The sequence below is a fragment of the Lathyrus oleraceus genome, chromosome 1 (assembly GCF_024323335.1).
Source record: "Lathyrus oleraceus cultivar Zhongwan6 chromosome 1, CAAS_Psat_ZW6_1.0, whole genome shotgun sequence".
Lineage (NCBI taxonomy): Eukaryota > Viridiplantae > Streptophyta > Magnoliopsida > Fabales > Fabaceae > Lathyrus > Lathyrus oleraceus.
In genome coordinates, this window is record NC_066579.1 from 160,094,262 (window position 1) to 160,115,971 (window position 21,710).

Here is a 21,710-nt window from a genome sequence, read left to right on the forward strand (position 1 = left end):
ATGGACCATATCTTGCCAACCACACATGGGAATTTCATGTTCTTGGACTTTTTGGAATGGTGAGATCAAGATCTTCAACTTTCATGTTGGACAAAATTCCATTTGAAGCTTGTATGATGAAGTAATTTTGAGGAGAAAAAGTTTCCATTTTGGGCAGCTGAAAGTACAGGTCACCTGCTATTTTTGGGAAACTTCTGATCTGACCTCCAAATCTTCAACCTTGGTATTTGATATGTCAAATGAGACTTATATGGACATGAATGAGGCCTTTCAAACCATCTCACACCTTCCAATCCATAAAATCAGGCACAGTTGACCACAATTGACTTTCTATGGTTCCAGCTGAAATTCAGCTTCACTGATGACTTCTGAGCATCCAATCTTTGTCCAAATCACCTCACAATGATCCTTAGACCATATAAGCTTGATAAATCAACCCTAGGGCCTTGTCCCAATTAAAATAGCACATGCTTGCTTGATTGACTGGATCTCTTGACCAGTTTGACCTAATTCTTCTGAGTGGCTTGCACTTGGGCAAATGGACAATGCAATGTTATGCAGTGGACCATGTTATGTTAATGACCTAATATGAAATGAATGTACAAAAGGTAGGGTGCAAATTTGAGGTGCTACAGCTGCCCCTATTCAATCAACTGGGAACCCGAATGGATGAGAGCAACGACTGTCAGACTTTCAGGGTAAACAGGGATTGAATACCAAAGAACCGTAGAAATTTGCACACTGCTGGGAATTTTTTTTTTTTTGTTATTGTTAGAGGTACAACCACATCCAGACATCTCAACACACGATGAATGGGAGCAGAAATCTCAACTAGATGCCAGCGGACAACCAGGAAAAACTCAACGTTTACCAAGACCAACGGAGAGGTAAATCAACTCTACTGGGGATAACCAGGAAAGGATACAACCATACGTCAGCGGAGGTAATGGGAAAAACTCAACGTTTACCAAAACCAACGGGGAGGTGAATCAGCTGAGACGACCAGGAAAAACTCGACGTTTACCAAAACCAACGGGGAGGTGAATCAGCTGGGACGACCAGGAAAAACTCAACGTTTACCAAGACCAACGGAGAGGTGAATCAGCTGGGACGACCGGGAAAAACTCGACGTTTACCAAAACCAACGGAGAGGTGAATCAGCTGGGACGACCAGGAAAAACTCGACGTTTATCGACACCAACGGAGAGGAGATTCAACTGGGGACGACCCTGTGGGGAAAGATATCAACTATACGTCAACGGACGCATAGGAAAAACTCGACGTTTATCGACACCAACGGAGAGGAGGAATCTTCTGGGGAGCGTGAACACAACCAAATCATCAATGGATGATCGGGAAAAACTCGATGTTTATCGACACCAACGGAGAGGAGGAAAGCTCTTCACTAGGGAAGGAAGGACGACGTTACGAACATCGAAAGATGATGTTTACCGTCACCAAAGAAGACCAGACACTACGCATGACTGGGAAAGCACCGAAAGATGGTGTTTACCGACACCAACGAAAATAACACACGCGGGTGCTGACAGGATACTGACATCTACATGTCTGGGCAAGGCTAAACACTTGCAGGGGATCTCACTGGGGAACAAGGTCACTACAGCGAGCAAACAGGAAGGAACACCAAGGATACCAGGTTGTAGGTATGAAACGGGTGACCGACCAAAGCGTGAATTGGTTTGTGTTCCAAAACACTCAACATCCTGAAGAGGGCTAGAAAAGCAGTCTTGTTAAAGGATGGACATTCGATTCCACGAGGAACACGAATCTTACTCGACTGGGGAGGACGACTTCGACCCAAGAGCGCATGAGACATATTATCTAGAGCCGTCAAAACGTAGATAATACACTCGCATGGAAGATTATCCATAACCGGGTTGTAGGTTGTTAAATGGATAAGCGACCGACATCATCCTGAAGAGAGCGAAAGCAAACTTGTTAAAGGATGGACATCCGATTCCACGAGGAATATGAATCTTACTCTGCTGGGGAGGACAATCAAAAGACTGACCAAAGAGCGCATGAGATATATTATCTATAGCCGTCAAAACATAGATAATAACCTCGCATGGCAGATTATCCATAATCGGGTTGGTTGTTAAATGGATAAATCAACCGACAAGAAAGGCATCGGGGTACCGGGACTAGGTATGCAAAGATGACCAATCAAAAGAGGATAAAGTTGCTAACTCGGAGCAAATATCCAAAAGGAAGGGGAAGACCCACTGGGAACCATACTGCTTGATCAAGGCAAGTATCCAGAGGGGACAAGACTATCAATACCGCAAACTGGGTACTGATAACTGCAAAGAGGGGATTACATCTACCGGTTAGTAGGCAGAAAACCACGGAGAAGGTAACCAGTCATCCACTAGGATGAGCACAAAGGGTTAACTCCACCAAGGGGAGGACGTGGGATTTTACAACTACCAGCTTGTAGGTAGAAAACCACAACGATAGGACTTACAACTACCGGTTTGTAGGTAGAGGCCACCAAACAGAATGAACCACAAAGGCTACCTCTGCTAGGGGATGAAAGTGGGATTTTACAACTACCGGCTTGTAGGTAGAAAACCACGACGATAGGACTTACAGCTACCGGTTTGTAGGTAGAAGCCACAAATTCCACTGAGGAAAAGATGAATGAGTGCCGGTTAGTGAGCAACTATTCATTTATGCCCCAGGGAAGCACAAGAGACAGTCAATGGAAAGCCAATTTAGGATCGATCCAAAAAGGCATACTGAATCAGGACTCATCCTAATGAGGAAGGAACTCAATAGGGAAAACCCATCCCGTTAGGTGTGCAGGGAGGGAACGGAAACAACCGTCATCCACGAGGATATAACTCAGTGGGGAGCGCAGAAGGAAACGACAGACACTTTCTGCCTAAGGGGTAGACTCTACATGGAGAGATTAGACACACCCACATCTGCTAGGAGAGGATCCACTGGGGAGAAACAGGTTTTCCTTTCACCAACGGATGAGGAAATAAACCTCTCTGGGGGTACCAATCCTGAAAGCCGTCAGGAGCAACTGTAGCAATCGTGCCGTACAGATGTCGAACAAGAATCTGCTTCTGTCGGGGATACGATCTGATGGGTTTCGAACACATGAATGGATATGTTTGAATTTTTCTATGGCGTAATGCTCCATATTGAATGGAAATGCTACGCAATTTGAGGATGCAATGATTACTATATGCCAAATGCAAATGATGAAAACTCCGCTGGGGAGCCCAAAGATCAGATACTTCAACTTTGTGGGGAGACTCTGCTTGAAGAAATCTGCTTGAGGAAAACTCTGCAGGGAGAGCACCGACTTCTCACTCATGCTGGAGAACAAAATATCCAGGATCAACTAGATCTCTGGTGAAAATAGATAGGCATTGATGAAGTTCCTCATGTCAACAACTCTGTTGAGGAATCTATCCGAGGGAAATGACGGAGTGCTGGGATGTCAATCCACCAAGTGCCGAATCTTCACAGACAAATACCCATGTCGGGGAGAAGAGAAGACTGCTCTGCTGGAGAGACGAAAGTTAAAGTCTTCAGTAAACACTCTGCTTGGGGAACTGCCCCGCAACAGTATTTCAACAACAAACTTGTTGGGGATACCCCACAATAGGGCTCAAAAAGCACTCTACTGGAGATGCCCCACAATAGGGCTAACAGGGACTTGGAGGAAGAATATTGCACTGCCAGGGACATAAAGATGAACAACTTCAACCAACACTGCATTGAGCAACCTTGCTGAGGAGAAACCATAAGAGGTTCTACAGGAAAGAGATACAGTTATGCTCGAGATACAAACAAATGTCTTACCTGTTGGTAATCGTACCACCCTTGGGAGAGCACTGCAGGTCTCCTAAGTATCCTTCCATCATTGTGAATGTTCACTTTGTTTAAGAACAATTTTGTGAAAAATTTGTTTATTTTGAAAACAATGATACTTTATCAATTAAAACATGCAAAACATTTGTTGAGTTGAAACAAATAAGAGTGCAAACAATTGGATAAAAGCTCAAATCGATGTGATGGAATGGTAGTCTGCAAAGGGCGAGACTCCATAGATCTGTACAAGTTTGAAATCGGTGATGTATATTGGAGAGGGCTACATTGAACATAATGACATTTCCTCTACCATTCCGAATTTTCGATGTATTCAAAGCTTCGGTCGATGACGAATCGAGAATCCCTGACGGATGACGGATATAGAGCACGGTCTTGTCAAGACGCAGTTACTTGCCAAATCCCTAGTTTCTGCCTAGATTGCCCCAGTGTGAGGTGATCAATCTAGCGGGATGCAAATTCTTTTTTTTCCAATGTCTCTAACTTTTGCCTGGATTGCCCCTTCGGGTTTTCAATCCACCGAGACGCTCCTTTTTGCCTAAGTCGCCCTTTGGGGTGTTCGACTTAGCGAGCTGTTTTGCTTTTTTCATTTTTAGGCTAAGTATTTCTTGACTGCATCTGGAATTCACAGGACGAGTGAACTTCTCCATCCATTGTTGTAAGTGTCAAAGCATTGCCTGAAAAGGCTCTCTTGACAGCATACGGACATTCATAGCTTAGAATTCACTTGCCCCTGGAATCGGGCACGAAAGACAAGACTTTCTTGAGCGCAAGGTCACCTTCTCGGAACACACGAGGCTTGACCTTCTTATCGAATGATTTCTTCACTCTCTGCTGATGTAACTGCCCGTGACACATGGCAGTTAATCTCTTCTTTTTGGTCAGATTCACTTGGTCGTAACGACTCTGAATCCCTTCAGCATCAGTCAACTTGGGACTTTGAGGGTGCTATTTTTCTTTTGTTTCTTTCTTTCTCTTTCTTTTGATTTGGATTTCTTTTGATTGATTTTTTTTTGGATTTTGCACCCTCCTCTTTTTTTTTTTTATGTATATGCCCCAGTTGGCTGTTCTGCTGATTCTCGAGATGCAGCTGAGTGATCTTCTTTTCTTGCTCAAGAAGTCGGGGCATCTCGTCAGGAATCCTTTCAACCTCATCTTCTTCCGCTTCGAATACAGGGAATTCAAAATTGGGAGATGACGTCCGATCATTATGTTCAATGGGTTTACGAAACAACCTGCATAATGATTTTGATATGAAAAGCTTTCTGAAAAATCAAACAAGACAATCGTTATGCAGATGAAAAGATTGCTTTTATTCTTGTTTTTAGGGTTTTTTGTGATCACCAATTTCATGCGAAAAGCGAAAAGGGAAAACAAATGGAAAAACAAATGTTTTAACATGCTTTTATTTGAATGAAAATATCATTGCACAAAATGTTGCCAACAATGTCATCACTTCTCCTTTTGGCCTGGGAGAAGGGTTTTTAAACAAAGTGATTATTACTCTGACTTAAGAACAACTGTAGGAAAGCCCACAGTGACCCAATTGTGATAGACCCCGTCAGGGATGACAATTGTCAGAATCTCTTGCATCAGCAGCTTCTGCTTTTGAACAACCCTTTTGAAGAAAAGTCGGCGCCAGCCCAGGACTTGTTATCTTCAAGCTTGATTATCACGGGGACCCAAGTCTTCAAAGTTCAGAATACCTGACCTCACAAGATCTTGAACTTTCATCTTCAACTGAAAGCAACTATCCACATCATGACCAGGAGCACCCGAATGATACACGCACTGCTGCTCAGGCCTATACCACCACCGGGGGTTGACGGGTATAGCCGGCGGGTCTCTGGGAGTAATCAAGTTCCGCTCTACCAAAGAGGGATACAACTCTGAGTATGACATAGGGATCGGGTCAAAAATGATCCTCTTCCTCTCATTACCCGTATTGGCTTGATTATCATTGGGAGGCTGGTAAGCCTGCTGCTGAGGACGATGTTGCTGATGTTGATACTGCTGAGTTGGTCCTCTCTGTTGCTGTGGAGTTTGAGTTGCTGGGATAGTCACGACAGCGACCTGACTATATTGTCCTCTGTTTGCACTCCTCCGACGGTGCACAGCATTTGTTTCACTTTCTCCCCTTTTGGGTGCCCCAGAATATGGCTTCTTAGGATTCGAAGAACTTGAAGAGTCAGGATCTTGTATCTTTCCTGCTTTGATAAGGCTCTCGGTCCTTTCCCCACAGACAACAACATCAGAAAAGCTACTGAACGGGCAACTTCCCATGCGGTCCATGAACACACCTTGCAAGGTTCCAATGAACATGTCAGTCAGCTCTCTCTCCAACATAGGAGGTTGCACTCTTGCGGCTAGCTCACGCCATCTCTGGGCGTACTCTTTGAAGCTTTCCTTGGATTTCTGACACAAACTCTGCAATTGAGTTCGGCTCGGCGCCATGTCCATGTTGTGCTTGTATTGCCTCAGAAAGGCTTCACCCAGATCTTTCCAGCTTCTAACTGATTCTCTTTTCAGATCCATGTACCAGTCCAAAGACGCTCCCGACAAACTGTCTTGGAAAAAGTACATCCACATCTTTTCGTCGTCAGTGTAAGCAGAGATTTTCCTGAAGTAAGCCTGCACATGGGTGCGAGGACAGGAAGTACCATTGTACTTTTCGAATGAGGGTGCTTTGAACTTGTACGGGATTCTCAACCCCTCTACCAGCCCCATATTGGTTACATCGAACCCAAGGGAGTTCTGACATTCCATAGCCCTGATTTTCTCAGCAAGGGCATCAACTTTACGATCCCTATCCTCAACTCTGACTACTCCATCATCTTCACTCAGCAGTGTGAACATGTCCTCTTGCCTATCAACAATCAGAGCAGGATGACGAACAGGAGCTCGGGTAGCTCTAGCATTGATCTCTGTAGCAAGAGGCTGTCCATTGATCCTTATTCCTCTCAACTCATCCCCGACGGCATAGTCGTTAGTGGGAGCAGCAACATTGACATTCTCATAAGCAGGTGCAACAACAGGCGAAGCACGATTGGACGTCTGGATCACAGTCTCCTGTCTCTGAACTAGGGCTCTGAGCTCTTCCTGACCTTGAGCAACCCCCTGCATCATTGACATAAACTGGGCCATGTTCGCCCTCATCTCAGCCAACTCAGTCTGAACCTGATCCATATTCCTCTGATGATTGAGTCTGGTTGAGTAACGATGCGGACGACGGTCAGCAATCCTGTCTCAGTCAGGAACCAAGTGAGAAGTCTCTCCAAACATGTCTGCAATGACAGGATGATATGTGCATGATATGCATGATATGGGTACTATCTTGTCATGAATGATCCTGATAAAGGATATACGTATGCGAGTTAACTTTTTTTCGGTTTTTTCATGCATTATTATTTTTTCTGAAAAATAAACATGCTATGATGCAAATGATGCGAACATGACTAGTCCGGCTGTGCATCTCAAAACACAGGATCGAAGCTTCGGCTCGAACTCTGAACCATAATTCATCTGAAACCCAAATTCAACTGATAAACTGTCATCTGAACCCAAATCTGGAGAACCGAGTCACCATAAATCCGACTTGTGGAGTTCCGAAATAAACGGAACTGGAGATTACATCACTATCATCACAGGAACATCCACCGAACGGATGACAGCCAGATCCTCTGAACAGGTACTCTCAAATTCAACTCGGGGATCCGAAATAAACGGAACCCGCTGATAAACCACGGACAACACTCCGGCGTCCTGGAAATAAATGTCCATAATTCACAGTCATCATCAGTACCCAGAGTCACCAACAAGTCACCAACAAGTCAGCTACAGTACCTGTAAAGATGGTCATTCCCTCCCCACTCACGGGTGTCATCTATGCCAGGGTAAGGTCGAGAGAAACGCAGGATAAACAACCCTTTCAAGAATATCATCCTGTGCACACCCGATGTATGCACCGATAATACCCCATCAGAGTCTGAACTGCTCGTGATATCAATGTTCCGCTAAGTGGCGCATACCACCCGCTTCCCATGAATCACTCTATTCCTAGGTTCCCTAGATTTCACTCATAGCCTGGGTATTGGGCCTTTTACCTCGAGTAACTCCCACCCCAAACAGAGAAACACAGCACAACCAGCAGATGAATATGAATGAATGCAAACATTAATGCAAATAATAAATGCAAACAATAAATGCACATATATACAAATGAATGCAATAAATAACAGCACAAAGCAACCAAAGCCCTAACCTAGAGAGCGCTAGGAGAGACTCGCTCAGGGAAGATGGACCAGCAAGAGGTCAACTTCTCTAACATCCCCAGCAGAGTCGCCAGCTGTCGCATTACGCGAAAAACCGGCGGGAAAACAAGAACAACAGAGCCGCCACCGTGCGTTATTTATCCCAAAAGAGGGAAAGGAAACGCTCAGAGTAAACCTGGAAAAAGCATGGTCTCGCGACCAAAGAGAATGGGATCGGGAGTCGGTTATGCGAAGGGAAGGTATTAGCACCCCTACGCATCCGTCGTACTCGACGGGATCCACGCACAAAAGGAAGGAAAATGGTTGCTGAAATCACTGTTCAAACACACACATACTGGCTGAAAGAGACACAAGAAAACAAACAAGACTGACTCGGAAGGACATCGTATCCTGGGCCTACTTAGTCTATCAAGCATAGACATCAGAGTCAAAGTAGTTCGGACTGGGGAAACGACACATGCTCGCTAGGATGTCGCATCCTATGCATACGTATCTCCTTTGGACGAAGGAGAATCAGAGCATTCGTAGCTCGGCTAACACGCACACAAACACACGCAAGCAAAGGCAAACGGGGAGCCTGAATGCCAATCACTGGACTTACATCAGCATCCGAACCAAAACACACACAAGAAGGCAAACAGGGAGCCTGAATGCCAATCACTGGGCTTACATCAGCATCCGAACCAAAACACACACAAGAAGGCAAACAGGGAGCCTGAATGCCAATCACTGGGCTTACATCAGCATCCGAACCAAACAAACCCACACTGGAACCCGAATGCCACTCGATGGACTTACATCAGCTTCCAAGCACACAACAACACAAAACAAAGACACAGGCGCTCGGAGAGATCTGCTCATCTCCTGCCTACGTACCTCACCTGGTATGAGGATCAGGGCGACGTAGTTCCCCTACGAAGGGACACAGGACTAGCCTAACCAGACAACAGAGGGAGACATAACTAGGGAGACTAACTCGAGCCTAGATGTTATCATGCAAAATCATCCCTAAGTCAAGGTTTCTAGCTAACTTGCACAGGGAGCAAGCCTATCCTATAACACAAGTAAACAACAAATCAAGCCTTCACAAGTAGCACACACTATATGCACACAAAAGGGGCTCAATCAAAGGGTAAGACTGCAAGAGCAAGTCATTTGTACAGGGGTATGGTTAGCTCTTAACCTTGCCATTGAGGGGCTAAGGTGAAGCTAATGAAAGGAGAGTGAAGATAAGACTTCACAGCTCTTATCCCTGGTCAGGGAGAGCTTCAGACAAATGAGTGTGGGTTCAGAAAGGAGGAACCCTTCTACACTCAAGACTCTGACACAACTGTACATTGTACAAGATCTTGGGTTTGTGTCCCAATGCATCAACACAGTGGTGTGAGCAGAGGGACGACTCAACAGAATAGCGGGGGATAGATTGCATATCCCTTGGGTTCCGCCAATTGCCTCATAGAGGTCTTTACCTGCTTGGGGACAAAAGTAAACAATCACAAACATCGCCTCTTAAGGAGGACTTCAGACAGGTGCCTGGCCAAGTAACAGGCCAGGTCTTCCAGACTACATGGAGACAAGAATGTTCTACCTCAGTGCAAATTGCTTATCAAGCAAAGCAAAGCAATATTAGCAACTAATGTACCTGAAATCAATCAAATATCATCAGTATACCAATCACATAACTAAACAGCAAATGATTCAACAACTAGCTATAAACAGACAAACACAAGCCAATGCACCAAAGTGCAAGCAACTCAAAAGCCAAACATCCTACAAAACCAAACAAGTTAGTGTACAATGTCCAATGATATCTCAATCAAATGTGAATCCACCTCCTTAAGGTATTTTGCTTCTTAACCTGAAAATCACATTCAAACATGAGATACAAGACCACTAGGACAAGCCTAGGGTCAAAAAGAAGTGAAAAGGTCAAAACAGCAAGTGAAACATGATCAACATCAACATTAATCACATACAAAGAGAATCCAATTGGTCTCACATCTAAACCATGCACCAAATTAATTTCATGCACAAATTAGATCAAGCTAGGCAATTATGAGTCATATAGGAGCAAACAGAAAGATCACACTCAATCAAATACCTAAACAGCTCAATAAATTCCCTAAAAATTCCAGCCTAAACAGGACACATTCAATGAGCTACATAGCAATTTTCATGCCATTTGGACAACAGGAAGTAGGTCAATGAAAATCATAAAGTCAGCAGCAATCCAAACAAGTCAACACATGGTAGCAAAATGAGCATCAACTTCAATCACATGCCAAACAATGAAAACAATTAAGAAATTAATGGGACCAAAGCCAAAATACACCTAAACATGTTATGAATCACTCCATCAAATTTCACATTCATATGATACAGTATGAGCATTTCATGAGACATGGAAGACAAGTACTCAAGCAAAGACCAAAAAATGCTAAACAGCAATCAAAAATCTCAATTAAATGGAAAATGAATCAACAATTCATACAAAAAATTCATGGTGAAACTAGACATGCAGGGGAGATCACATGCAAAATTTGAGATCAATTGGAAAAGCCTAGGCATGTCAAATAAAATCATGAAATTGACCTAACCTAGTGTGACACAAATTGTCACACTCAACTTGCACACATCATATCTACCAAACCAGAGATCCAAAATTCACAAACTATACATCAAAATAACCAGCAAGGAGTCAAGAATCACCATGTGAAATTTCATTCAATTTGGACAAGGTATGAGTATTTCATGTTAGAAATGGTGAAACATACAAAAAATGCACACATGACAAAGATCCATAGGCCAAGCAAAAAATCTCCATGCACAACTTGAGTTATCATACCTATAAAATTCTAGACGAAATCATGAATCTAACAAAAAAAGTCCCACTAAATTTGGACTAAAAATGGATTTTATATGATTTTTTGAAGTTTTATGAAATTTATTAAATATTTATTTAAGTTTCTAATGAATTAAATGGACCTGAGTGGCATTTCTGTAATTCCTGAGCGCAAGACCAAAACACAGTCGTATTACTTAAATACATGGCGCTCTCTCATTGGTTAGGATGTGGCGGTAAACACAAAATTTGAAAAGAAGCCAAGGAAATCGGATCAAAACGCTGGCTGGAGTGTGTTGCTCATCGTGTTCGTCGCGACAAAACCAGAAAAATCAACATGACCAATTTTCACCAAAACTAACAAATCATACATGGATGGACTCGTCATTCAATGAGGATTAACAATATCACAATGAAATTTCCTGACTCCTAATGTAATGGACGGATCGATCGAAAGGAGTATGCACATCCAAACTTCAACTCAAGATTTCTCAAAGAATATCCAACGAAATTGCACGATTCAAGCTTTAGGTTACTCAGCAATGAACATTCTATTGAATCCATATCCTAATTTAAGCAATTATGAAGTTTGATTTCCGACCTTAGTTCGAAGTGCAGTTACGGATTTGATCGCGTTCGGCCTTGAAATCGTGAAACAGTTGTGCAGCAAGGTGTGACTAAGAGCATGGGATCCAGATTTTAGCTCGAAGCCGCTTGTACCAGTAGGAATCTTCAACTGTCATACAGAAAATGCAAAAGCCATGGCCATGGTTCTTCAAGATCTTTCCACTGTGAGCTTCAACAGAAGTTACACTCCACCTGCCAATGATGATCAACAAGAGAAACAGCAAAAAAGATGGAAGGAATCTTGATGAACAATGAAAAAAATGGAAGTGCAAAGTGTGAAAAATTGAGAGAGTTTTTGATTTTCTGTTTTGGATCTTGAAGAATGATTAGTGATCAGTGATTACAGTTACAATTAACATTATATACTAATCCCTTAATCCAAAATTAATCCAAGATTAACAAATTAAGATGATTAGCATAATATGCATTTTTCAAGCTTTGGCCAAAATGCCCTCTCTTAAACCAGCTGATTTTTCTGTCCAAACTTGGTTCAAACAGGTCACAAATGACATTTAGGAAGTGTTGCAAAAAGACTCATTTCAAAATTCCAAGTATTTCTCAACTTGGACCATTTTGCCCTTGGATTTTAATTAGTGCACTTGAAAAATGACCTTTTTATGTGAAGGCTTTTGGCAAAATGTGATGATGGATTATGAAAGTACACATCAAATATGGTTTGCTCCAAGAAAAACCATCCAATTTGGCCACTCCATGTGAAAGTTATGGCACTTTGATTTCTGGCATTTTCTGAAAATGAATGGACCATATCTTGCCAACCACACATGGGAATTTCAAGTTCTTGGACTTTTTGGAATGGTGAGATCAAGATCTTCAACTTTCATGTTGGACAAAATTCCATTTGAAGCTTGTATGATGAAGTAATTTTGAGGAGAAAAAGTTTCCATTTTGGGCAGCTGAAAGTACAGGTCACCTGCTATTTTTGGGAAACTTCTGATCTGACCTCCAAATCTTCAACCTTGGTCTTTGATATGTCAAATGAGACTTATATGGACATGAATGAGGCCTTTCAAACCATCTCACACCTTCCAATCCATAAAATCAGGCACAGTTGACCACAGTTGACCACAGTTGACTTTCTATGGTTCCAGCTGAAATTCAGCTTGACTGATGACTTCTGAGCATCCAATCTTTGTCCAAATCACCTCACAATGATCCTTAGACCATATAAGCTTGATAAATCAACCCTAGGGCCTTGTCCCAATGAAAATAGCACATGCTTGCTTGATTGACTGGATCTCCTGACCAGTTTGACCTAATTCTTCTGAGTGGCTTGCACTTGGGCAAATGGACAATGCAATGTTATGCAGTGGACCATGTTATGTTAATGACCTAATATGAAATGAATGTACAAAAGGTAGGGTGCAAATTTGAGGTGCTACACTATTCCCCAACACGTTTGATAAGTTGGTGCTTTTTCCCCGCAGAGAATTCCTCATACAGAGTCTCCCCACAGAGTTGGAGAATTCATCAGTTTGTGTGCTCAGCAGAGCAATCCATTTGCTCCTCAGCAGGAGTTTTCATCATTCTGCATCTTGCATGTAGTAATCATTGCATCCTCAAATCACGTAGCATTTCCATTCGATATGGAGCATTACGCCATAGAAAAATTCAAACATATGCATTCATATGTTGAAACCTAATCAGACCATATCCCCGGCAGAGGCGGATCGTTGTTCAACATCTGTACGACACATTTGCTACAGTTACTCCTGACAGTATTCAGGATTGATAATTCCCCAGAGAGGTTTATTTCCTCGTCCGTGAAAGGAAAGCTTGATTCTCCCCAGTGAGATCCCCAGCAAGTGTTTAGCCTTGCTTTGACGTATGAAGATGTCATTCTTGTGATACCGGTAAGTGTCATGTTTGCACCCGTGTGTGTTCTTTTTGGTGTCGGTAAACACCATTGTTTCGGTGTCGGTAAACATCGAGTCCCACTCCAGTCATCGGTAAATGTCTGGTCGTCTTTTTTCGGTGTCGGTAAACATCGAGTCCCACTCCAGTCATCGGTAAATGTCTGGTCGTCTTTTTTGGTGTCGGTAAACACCATTGTTTCGGTGTCGGTAAACATCGAGTCCCACTCCAGTCATCGGTAAATGTCTGGTCGTCCCTTTTTGATGTCGGTAAACATCATCTTTCGATGTGCTTAACATCCCCTTTCCCATTCATCCGTTGGTGTCTGGCCACCTCTCCGTTGGTGTCGATAAACGTTGAGTTTTTCCTATTCGTCCGTTGACGTTTAGTTGTATCTCTTCCTATTCCCCAGTGATGTTTGGTCACCTCCCCGTTGGTGTCGATAAACGTCGAGTTTTTCCTATTCGTCCGTTGACGTATAGTTGTATCCTTTCCCAGGTCATCCGTTGATGTCTGGTCACCTCCCCGTTGGTGTCGATAAACGTCGAGTTTTTCCCATATCATCCGTTGACGTCTGGTTGTATATCCTATTTCCCAGTCATCGGTAAATGTCTGGTCATCTTTGTGGATGTCGGTAAACATCATCTTTCGATGTCGGTAAACATCGAGTCTCATCCCAGTCATTGGTAAATGTCTGGTTGTGTTTGTCCAGTCATCGGTTGACGTCGGGCTGTATCTTTTCGTTGATAAAAATCAAAATCCCCAGTAGAGTCGTCGGTAAACGTCTTGTCTGGTTCTTGTTGTAAATATCTTGTTCATCCCCAGCAGAGTGCAAATTCCAGGTTCTTTTGGTATTCAATCCCTGATTACCTTGAAAGTATGATAGCCGTTGCCTTCATCCATTCAGGTCCTCAGTTGATTGAATAGGGGCAGCTGTAGCACCTCAAATTTGCACCTCCCCTTTGTGTATACATTTCATTTTTAGGTCATTAACATTGCATTGTCATTGCTTAGTCCATTGTATCTCATCAGGCAAGACTGGTCAGGAGATTCAATTGTGCAAGGCAACAAGAGCATTTTCCATGTGATCAAAGCCCTAGGGTGGTTCCATTGAACTTGCATGACTCAAAGATCCTTTTGAGGTAATTTGGTCAAGGGTTGAAGGCTCAAAACTCATCAGTCCATGTGCAAATCATCTGAGGCCCATAAAAGTCAACAGAAGTCAACTGCAAAGTCAACAGTGGATTTGAAGGTGGGAAGTGGTTAGAGAGGACTCATTCATGCTCAAACAAGTCTCATTTGACATTTCAAACATCAATATTGAAGAATTTGAAGTCAGATCAAGACTTTCCAAAAATAGCAGGTGACCTGTAATTTGAACTTTCCAAAAGTGGAAAGATTTTAGACCAACTTCAACTCAAGATTACATCATCAAGAAAGCTTCAAATGAAATTTTGTCCAACATAAAAGTTGAATATCTTTCTCTCCCATTTCCAAAAAGTCCAAGATCATGGATTTCTCATGTGTGGTTGAGGAGATATGGTCCAATCATGGCAAAGTGTGTTCAAAAGTTCAAATGGACATAACTTTCAAACCAAAACTCCAAAATGAGTGGTTCTTTTTGCATTTTGATCCTTATAACATGTACTTTCCAAGCATATCATTACATGGCATGAAATCTCATTGCATGATCATTGGCTTATTCATGAAGTTTTTGGAAGAAAAATGCATAACATCATATTGAATGGTCATGGGCATACAATATCACTTCCAAAGCTTGCATGAACTCATTTTAAGGGATTTTGGGCCTTGAATAAGTACTGTTCACGTGGCTAGCTTGCATGGGGGGTGAAAACTCATTTTTGCACATGCACCACATAAGTGATTAATCACATTTGCATTTGGCTTAAGCTGGTTTTAAACATGTTTAGTAGGTGGTATATATACTTAATCATAACTGTTTTCCATCATTAGCAACATTTCAGATCTGAACTTCAAAATTATCCAAAATTTTCTCTCAAACTTTTTCCAAATTTCTTCACACAAAAGCACATTCTCTTGATTGATTCATGTTCATGAGAGGTTTCTGAGTAGAACTGGACTTGAATTCAAAGCAAACCGTGCCATTTTTGTCCATATGCAAAGCTTGAAGCATCCATGGAACTTACAAAAATCTGTTGGATTCGTGCATACTTGAGCTTCACATTCAGCATCAAACACTTCAATAAGCATATTGGAAGAGATCTGAGGCTTGTTTGAGCTTGTGGGACGCGATTTCCAATTCTGTTCATCAAGAGGTCAGTTTTTTGATCTCAATAATTCTCAAAATCTTTGTGATATTTGTGTAGATCATGGTTTGGTGATGATGCTGATGTAAAATTCGAGTGAATTGGTGCACTATACGCAAAGTTATGGTTGATTGAAGTTTTGATGTTGATGTTGATTTCCTTCGATCCAAGCATGTTATGGTGTTTTAATGCAAATTAATCATGGATCCTTGATGTATGTGGAAAGATGAACTGATTGCTATGCTTATTTTTGATTTCTGGACATGTTTTAAAAAATCTGGAAAATTCGTATGAAGATCTTCATGATCTTCATCTTCCATGCATGAACACCATGCGTTTCCAGAATGGCTAGGGTTCTGCTTGAGTTTAGCTACGAAATTTGCATGTGTATTTTGAATTAGCTACGAAATTTTGAAAGCGCGCCAGGCTAGGGTTTAAATATCAAAACGCAGTCGTTTTGATTGAAGCGCGCGCCAGGTTCAAATGTGGCACAGGTTCATGTCTGAGCGAAGACTCTTTTTCAAATTGCAATGCATTTTTCTTTTCCCTCCACATTATTCCATACCTTGGCTCCATTTTCATTTTCAAATTTTCCTCAACTTCCAAAAATCATTTAAAATTGAAAAATGCTCCAATTGATCTCCAATTTTTTGCATTGTGTTCCTCATCTTATCTACTTTTTTATGATCATTGGATTGCAAGTTGTGCTTGGTTGAAAATTTGATTTGTCCTAGGGTGTTTGAATGCATGTGTATGTTTGACCTTGCCTTGTTCCATTCATCATAAAATGCTTGTTTCTTATCCAATGCTTCTGAAATTTTGTGTGTGGATTCTAGACATGTTGAGTGATATTTTGGCTTTGGTTTGAGATTTTTCCCATGATCCATATCTGTTTTATGCTTATGCTAACTTGGTGTGACAATTTGTGTCACACATGTGATTGTTTGAATTATGCTATGTGATTTCCATGCCTAATGATGTCCAATGCCTCTAATTTTTTGTGTGATGATCATGTTATATGTCTTGTTTACTCATGAATTTTGCCAAGATTATTTGAGTCATTTTTGATTTGATGTGCATTTGTTTCTTCTGATGCCTCAATGTGCTCACCATTTGCATACCTTGCCATGTTTTGCTCATGAAATGAATTTGATTAATGATCTTGATGTGAGACTTTTTGAGTTTTGTTCTTGATTGAATGAGGATGATTCATGTTAAATTTCAAGTTCTGTTTTGAATGTGTGACCCTCTTTTGACCCTAGGCTTTGACCTAGTAGTTTGGACTCACTGTTTGAATTGTGGATTTCAGGTCCAGATGCACATTGCCATGATTGGAGTGGCTCATTCTTTTAAGTTTGATTAATTGGTTGATGTTGGCTAACATTGTGTTGTTTTGTAGGCCTTGAGAACAAATTCACTTATGATTGTGCCTTGCTCATTGTTGCTTTGATGCTTTGCCTACCTGTCTGACTGCTGATGACTGTTGTTTGTCTGATTGTTTGAATTGTGAACTGATTGGTTTAGATTTTTTTTCAGGTACCTTAGTAGCTATAACTCATTAATTGAGTTGCCTAGCTTGGCTTGTGGTTTGCTTACCACTTAGGTATAACTCTCTGACTTCATGTAGTCTGGAAGACCTGTCCTGTTATGTGGGCAGACACCTATCTGAAGCCCTCCTTAAGAGGCAATACTTGTGAATGTTTAAATTTGTGCCAAGCGGGTAAAGACCTCTTAAGAGGCAATTGGAAGATACAAGGGATGTGCAATCATCCCCTACTATTCAGTTGTGTCATTCACCTTGCTCACATACCATGTGTTGATGCATTGTGGATAATAACCCAAGATCATGTTGTGTCAGTCATTTGTGGAGAAGAGTTCCTACATTCTGAACTCCCACACTTTCATTTGTCTGCAGCTCTCCCAGGCCAGGGATAAGAGCTGTGAGGTCTTACCCTCACTTCCCACTTTATCTGCTTCACCCTAACTCTCAATGTTAGGGTTAAGAGCTAACTACACCCCATTCCAGTTGGCTTGTTTTTACAGCCTAGCCTTGTATGAGCCCATTTGTTTGCATATAGTGTGTGCTTGCTTGTGATTGACTGTGCTGTTTAGGATAGCTTCCTTCCTGTGCAAGTTAGATAGAAACCTTAACATAGGGATCATATGCATGACAATTTCTAGGCTCGAGTCGTAGTCTCCCTAGTAGTTTGTGTCTCCCTTTGTATCTGGTTAGGCTAGAAGTTCTTTCCCTGTTTAGGGGAACTACGTCGCCCTGATCCTCATACCAGATGAGGTACGTAGGCAGGAGATGAGCTGATCTCTCTGGGCGCCCTTTTTCTTCTTCAACCCCTTTGTGTGTGTTGGAGTCTGACGTAAGTCCAGCGATTGGCAGTTGGTTTCCTGTGTGTTTGTTTGTTTGGAGTCTGACATAAGTCCAGCGATTGGCAGTTGGTTTCCAGTGTGTGTTTGTTGGTTCGGAGTCTGATGTAAGTCCAGCGATTGGCATTCGGTTTCCATGTTTGCCTGTTTGTGTGGAGTCTGACGTAAGTCCAGCGATTGGCAGTCAGTTTCCTGTTTGTGTTTGTGTTTTGTTTGGCGTGCGTTAGCCGAGCTACGAGTGCTCTGATTCTTTCTCTGGTCAGAGAAGATACGTATGCATAGGATGCGACATCCTAGCGAGCACGTTTCCCCGGTCCCGAACTACGTCGACTCTGATGTCTGTGTCTGACAGGCTACGTAGGCCTAGGATGCGATATCCTGCCGAGTTAGTTTCTCTTGTCTTTCTGTGTTTTCCTTCCAGCCTTGTGCAGTTTGTGAGCAGTTTTAGCAACCTTATCCTTTCTTTTGTGCGTGGATCCCGTCGAGTACGACGGATGCGTAGGGGTGCTAATACCTTCCCTTCGCATAACCGACTCCCGATCCCATCTTTCTCTGGTCGCGAGACCATGTCTTTTCCAGGTTTACTTCGAGCGTTTCCTTTCCCTCTTTTGGGATAAATAACGCACGGTGGCGGCTCTGTTGTTTCGTTTTCCCGCCGGTTTTTTCGTGTAATGCGACACACAACCGTCTATAGGCCAGATGATTCATATGGGTCACTGCATCGTAGCCCCCCACCAATGACCATCCTAACATCCCATCACCATAGCACTCAACCATTGTTTAACTATAGTACATCCCAAGAACCATTGCTTCGTTTTCAAATGGCCCAATTTGGGCAACTATACTGTCCTCAATCCACCCAACCCCAACGACTTAACTACGATGACATGAGCACCGAACTCCATTACGAAAGTGTCTTTGATCAGAGCCCCTCTAGGTATTGGGAACAAATGGTGACACATCTCTCAAATACCACTAGAACTTCCGTCGGACCTTCCCACCAGCCATCGCTCGATCAGGTCAGCACACAAAGACCTCAAACACCTCAAGAAAATCATGGGAGACCTCAGAGACAAACTAACGCACCTGGATGTGGAACAGGGGGACGTTATAATCGGGTCGATCATTAGTTTATTGTCAGTCCAATGTAACCAATTATTACCACATCAATAAATTTATTTTTTTTACATTATTCTTTTTTATTTAATAAATAAACAAAATTAAAAATTAAAAAAATAAATAATACAAGGGGTGTATGCGCTAGATGAATTGACGCATATACCACATGCAACACTAAGGCGCCAGGGACATTGGCGCCTTCTCATGAGGGTCAATGCATGCGCCAATAGCATTGACGCATTTTCATGAGGAGTCCAATGCATGCGCCAGTGCTATTGGTGCCTCCTTTGTTTGTTTAGGAGATGCGCCAATTCATCTGGCACATTCTCTTTTAAAAGTGATTATTTTGATATTTTTTTTGAATTATTTATTATTTTTGAATTTTTTTTAAAAAATAGTTATTTTAAAAAAAAAATCCGTAAATTGTTACTTACCATAATGAAAAATATATTTTGAAAAAAATTGTTTAGTAAGACCGTAATTTTCAAGAGTTTAAATTTATTTTTATTATTTTATTTTTAATTAATAGAATATACACATGTTCCAGTCATGGTCCCAGTCATGGTCCCAGTCATGGTCCCAGTCTGCTTTTTATATTTATATTTTTGTAAATGGACAACAGCCAAAATGCGATAAATATAGAAAAAAAAGTTGTTCCATTCTAAAAACCAAAATTTAAGAGACTCATTTCATGAATGATTTAAAATAACAGAACCAAAACATTAACTTACTAAAAACTAAAAGAAATAAAGCCTAAGGTTGTGGCATTGCATTGTCTACCACTCTGCATAAATCATTCGGAACAAATCCACCATCAACCCTAAGATCAAGACCTGTAATAAACTCAGCCTCGTTAGAAACCAAAAACAATACAGCATTCGCCACGTGTTTTGGCGTGAGCACCACTCCCTCGAGCCTCGCTAAGCTTTTATAAATCTCTTGTGCATCTTCGTGACTCTTTCCCAACAACTTACAAGTCAAAGGTGTTGCCAATCCATTTGGTGAGACACAGTTCACTCTTATCCCGTGTGTTGCCAGTTGCACACTGGCCGCGCGCATTAGCCCCAACACCGCATGCTTTGACATTGTGTAATCAGTTGATCTTGAGCCTCCCTCTCTACCGTGAATACTCCCTGTACACACGATACTTCCCCTCACGTGACCCTCAACCATTGCACGTGCCGCATGTTTCACACACAATGCCATTCCTCGAACATTTATTGCAAATAAATGGTCAAGTTGAGACATATCAAGTTCCATTACTGTTTGACTAGTGGGGCTAAATATTCCAGCATTGCTGAACATTATATCTACCTTTTGTAAGAATAAAAAAAAACATAAGTGAATCTTTTTATAGAACATGTTTTCATAGAAAATTAAACTCAACCATAGGAGAGAGTTTGTGAGAATATAAAAAATATCGACAAACCTGTCCATAAGTATTGACAGTTGATTGAATGAGGTTTTGAACTTCATCCTCATTCGCAACATCACAATGTATAAAGGCGCACCTTTCATTACCGATGGACATAGCTACTTGATTGCCGAGCTCGTCTTGGATATCGGCGATCACAACTTTACGAACGCCTTGGTTCGCAAAGACACGAGCCGTGGCTTCGCCGATGCCACTGGCACCTCCGGTCACTATGGCAATTTTTCCAGATAATCTGAGAGTAGTGTTTGTGGATGGAGATTCTGCCATTTTGGATGCAAATATTGTTTAATCTAGTTGTGCCTATTGTACTATTAGTGAATGGTGATGAATGATGAAAGGGGAAAGTGGATCATATTAAAATATGAAAACTTTGTAGTTTTGTGTTTGGACATAGCATATCGTGCTGCTTTGGATCTCTTCATGTGCTACACGTGAAATATGTAAGTCTCTGTAGTTAGGTTAGGATCTTGATTCAAGAAATTCAATCTAGGAAGTATTTTAAAAGTTATCCATTTGTAACGTTATTCCCACATTTCAATAATAAATATCATATTTACAAAAAAAAAATATTCATTTTAAAATTAAAATTAAAACCAACACTTACCGAATTAATACGTATGTTTTTATTTTCAAAAATTATAAATAAATGAAAAATATTAAATTGTAAAATATAATAATCAATATTTATACTCTATAATACAACTTCATTTTATCACAATTTTTTTAAAAAGTTATTAATTATGAATTGCATCAAACAACAATCATTAACTAAATTATGAATTATATTAACTAATTTATTACACTCAGACTTTATTTTCTCAGTTCAAATTACTTTTTATTGTAAAAAAGTATATTAACCAAATTACAAATAGTATAAACCAAAATTTTATATACCACTAACCAAAGTAAAGTTGTTTTGCAGAAAAGAATATAAAGATTTGAAAAATCAAAATTATATATGTCATTATTCACTATATATGTGAATAGTGATATACGGTATATGTATA

General features: G+C 41.3%; 1 protein-coding gene across 1 annotated transcript; it reads right to left on the bottom strand.

The window, feature by feature from the left end:
* Nucleotides 1–19,964: 19,964 nt before the first annotated feature.
* Nucleotides 19,965–21,155, bottom strand: LOC127124199 ((-)-isopiperitenol/(-)-carveol dehydrogenase, mitochondrial). Its single transcript, XM_051054142.1, has 2 exons — nucleotides 20,698–21,155; nucleotides 19,965–20,582 (listed from the first exon to the last, which is right to left on the bottom strand). Exons 1-2 carry the CDS (start codon nucleotides 20,968–20,970, stop codon nucleotides 20,022–20,024), a joined length of 834 nt encoding a protein of 277 aa, XP_050910099.1. The 5' UTR covers nucleotides 20,971–21,155; the 3' UTR covers nucleotides 19,965–20,021.
* Between the last annotated feature and the right edge of the window lie 555 nt (nucleotides 21,156–21,710).

Coding starts and splice junctions, on each gene's coding strand:
- LOC127124199 (XM_051054142.1), bottom strand. CDS start 20,970: ATGGCAGAATCTCCATCCACAAACACTACTCTCAGATTATCTGGAAAA. Junction 20,583..20,697: donor CTGTCAATACTTATGGACAG/GTTTGTCGATAT, acceptor TTCTTACAAAAG/GTAGATATAATGTTCAGCAA.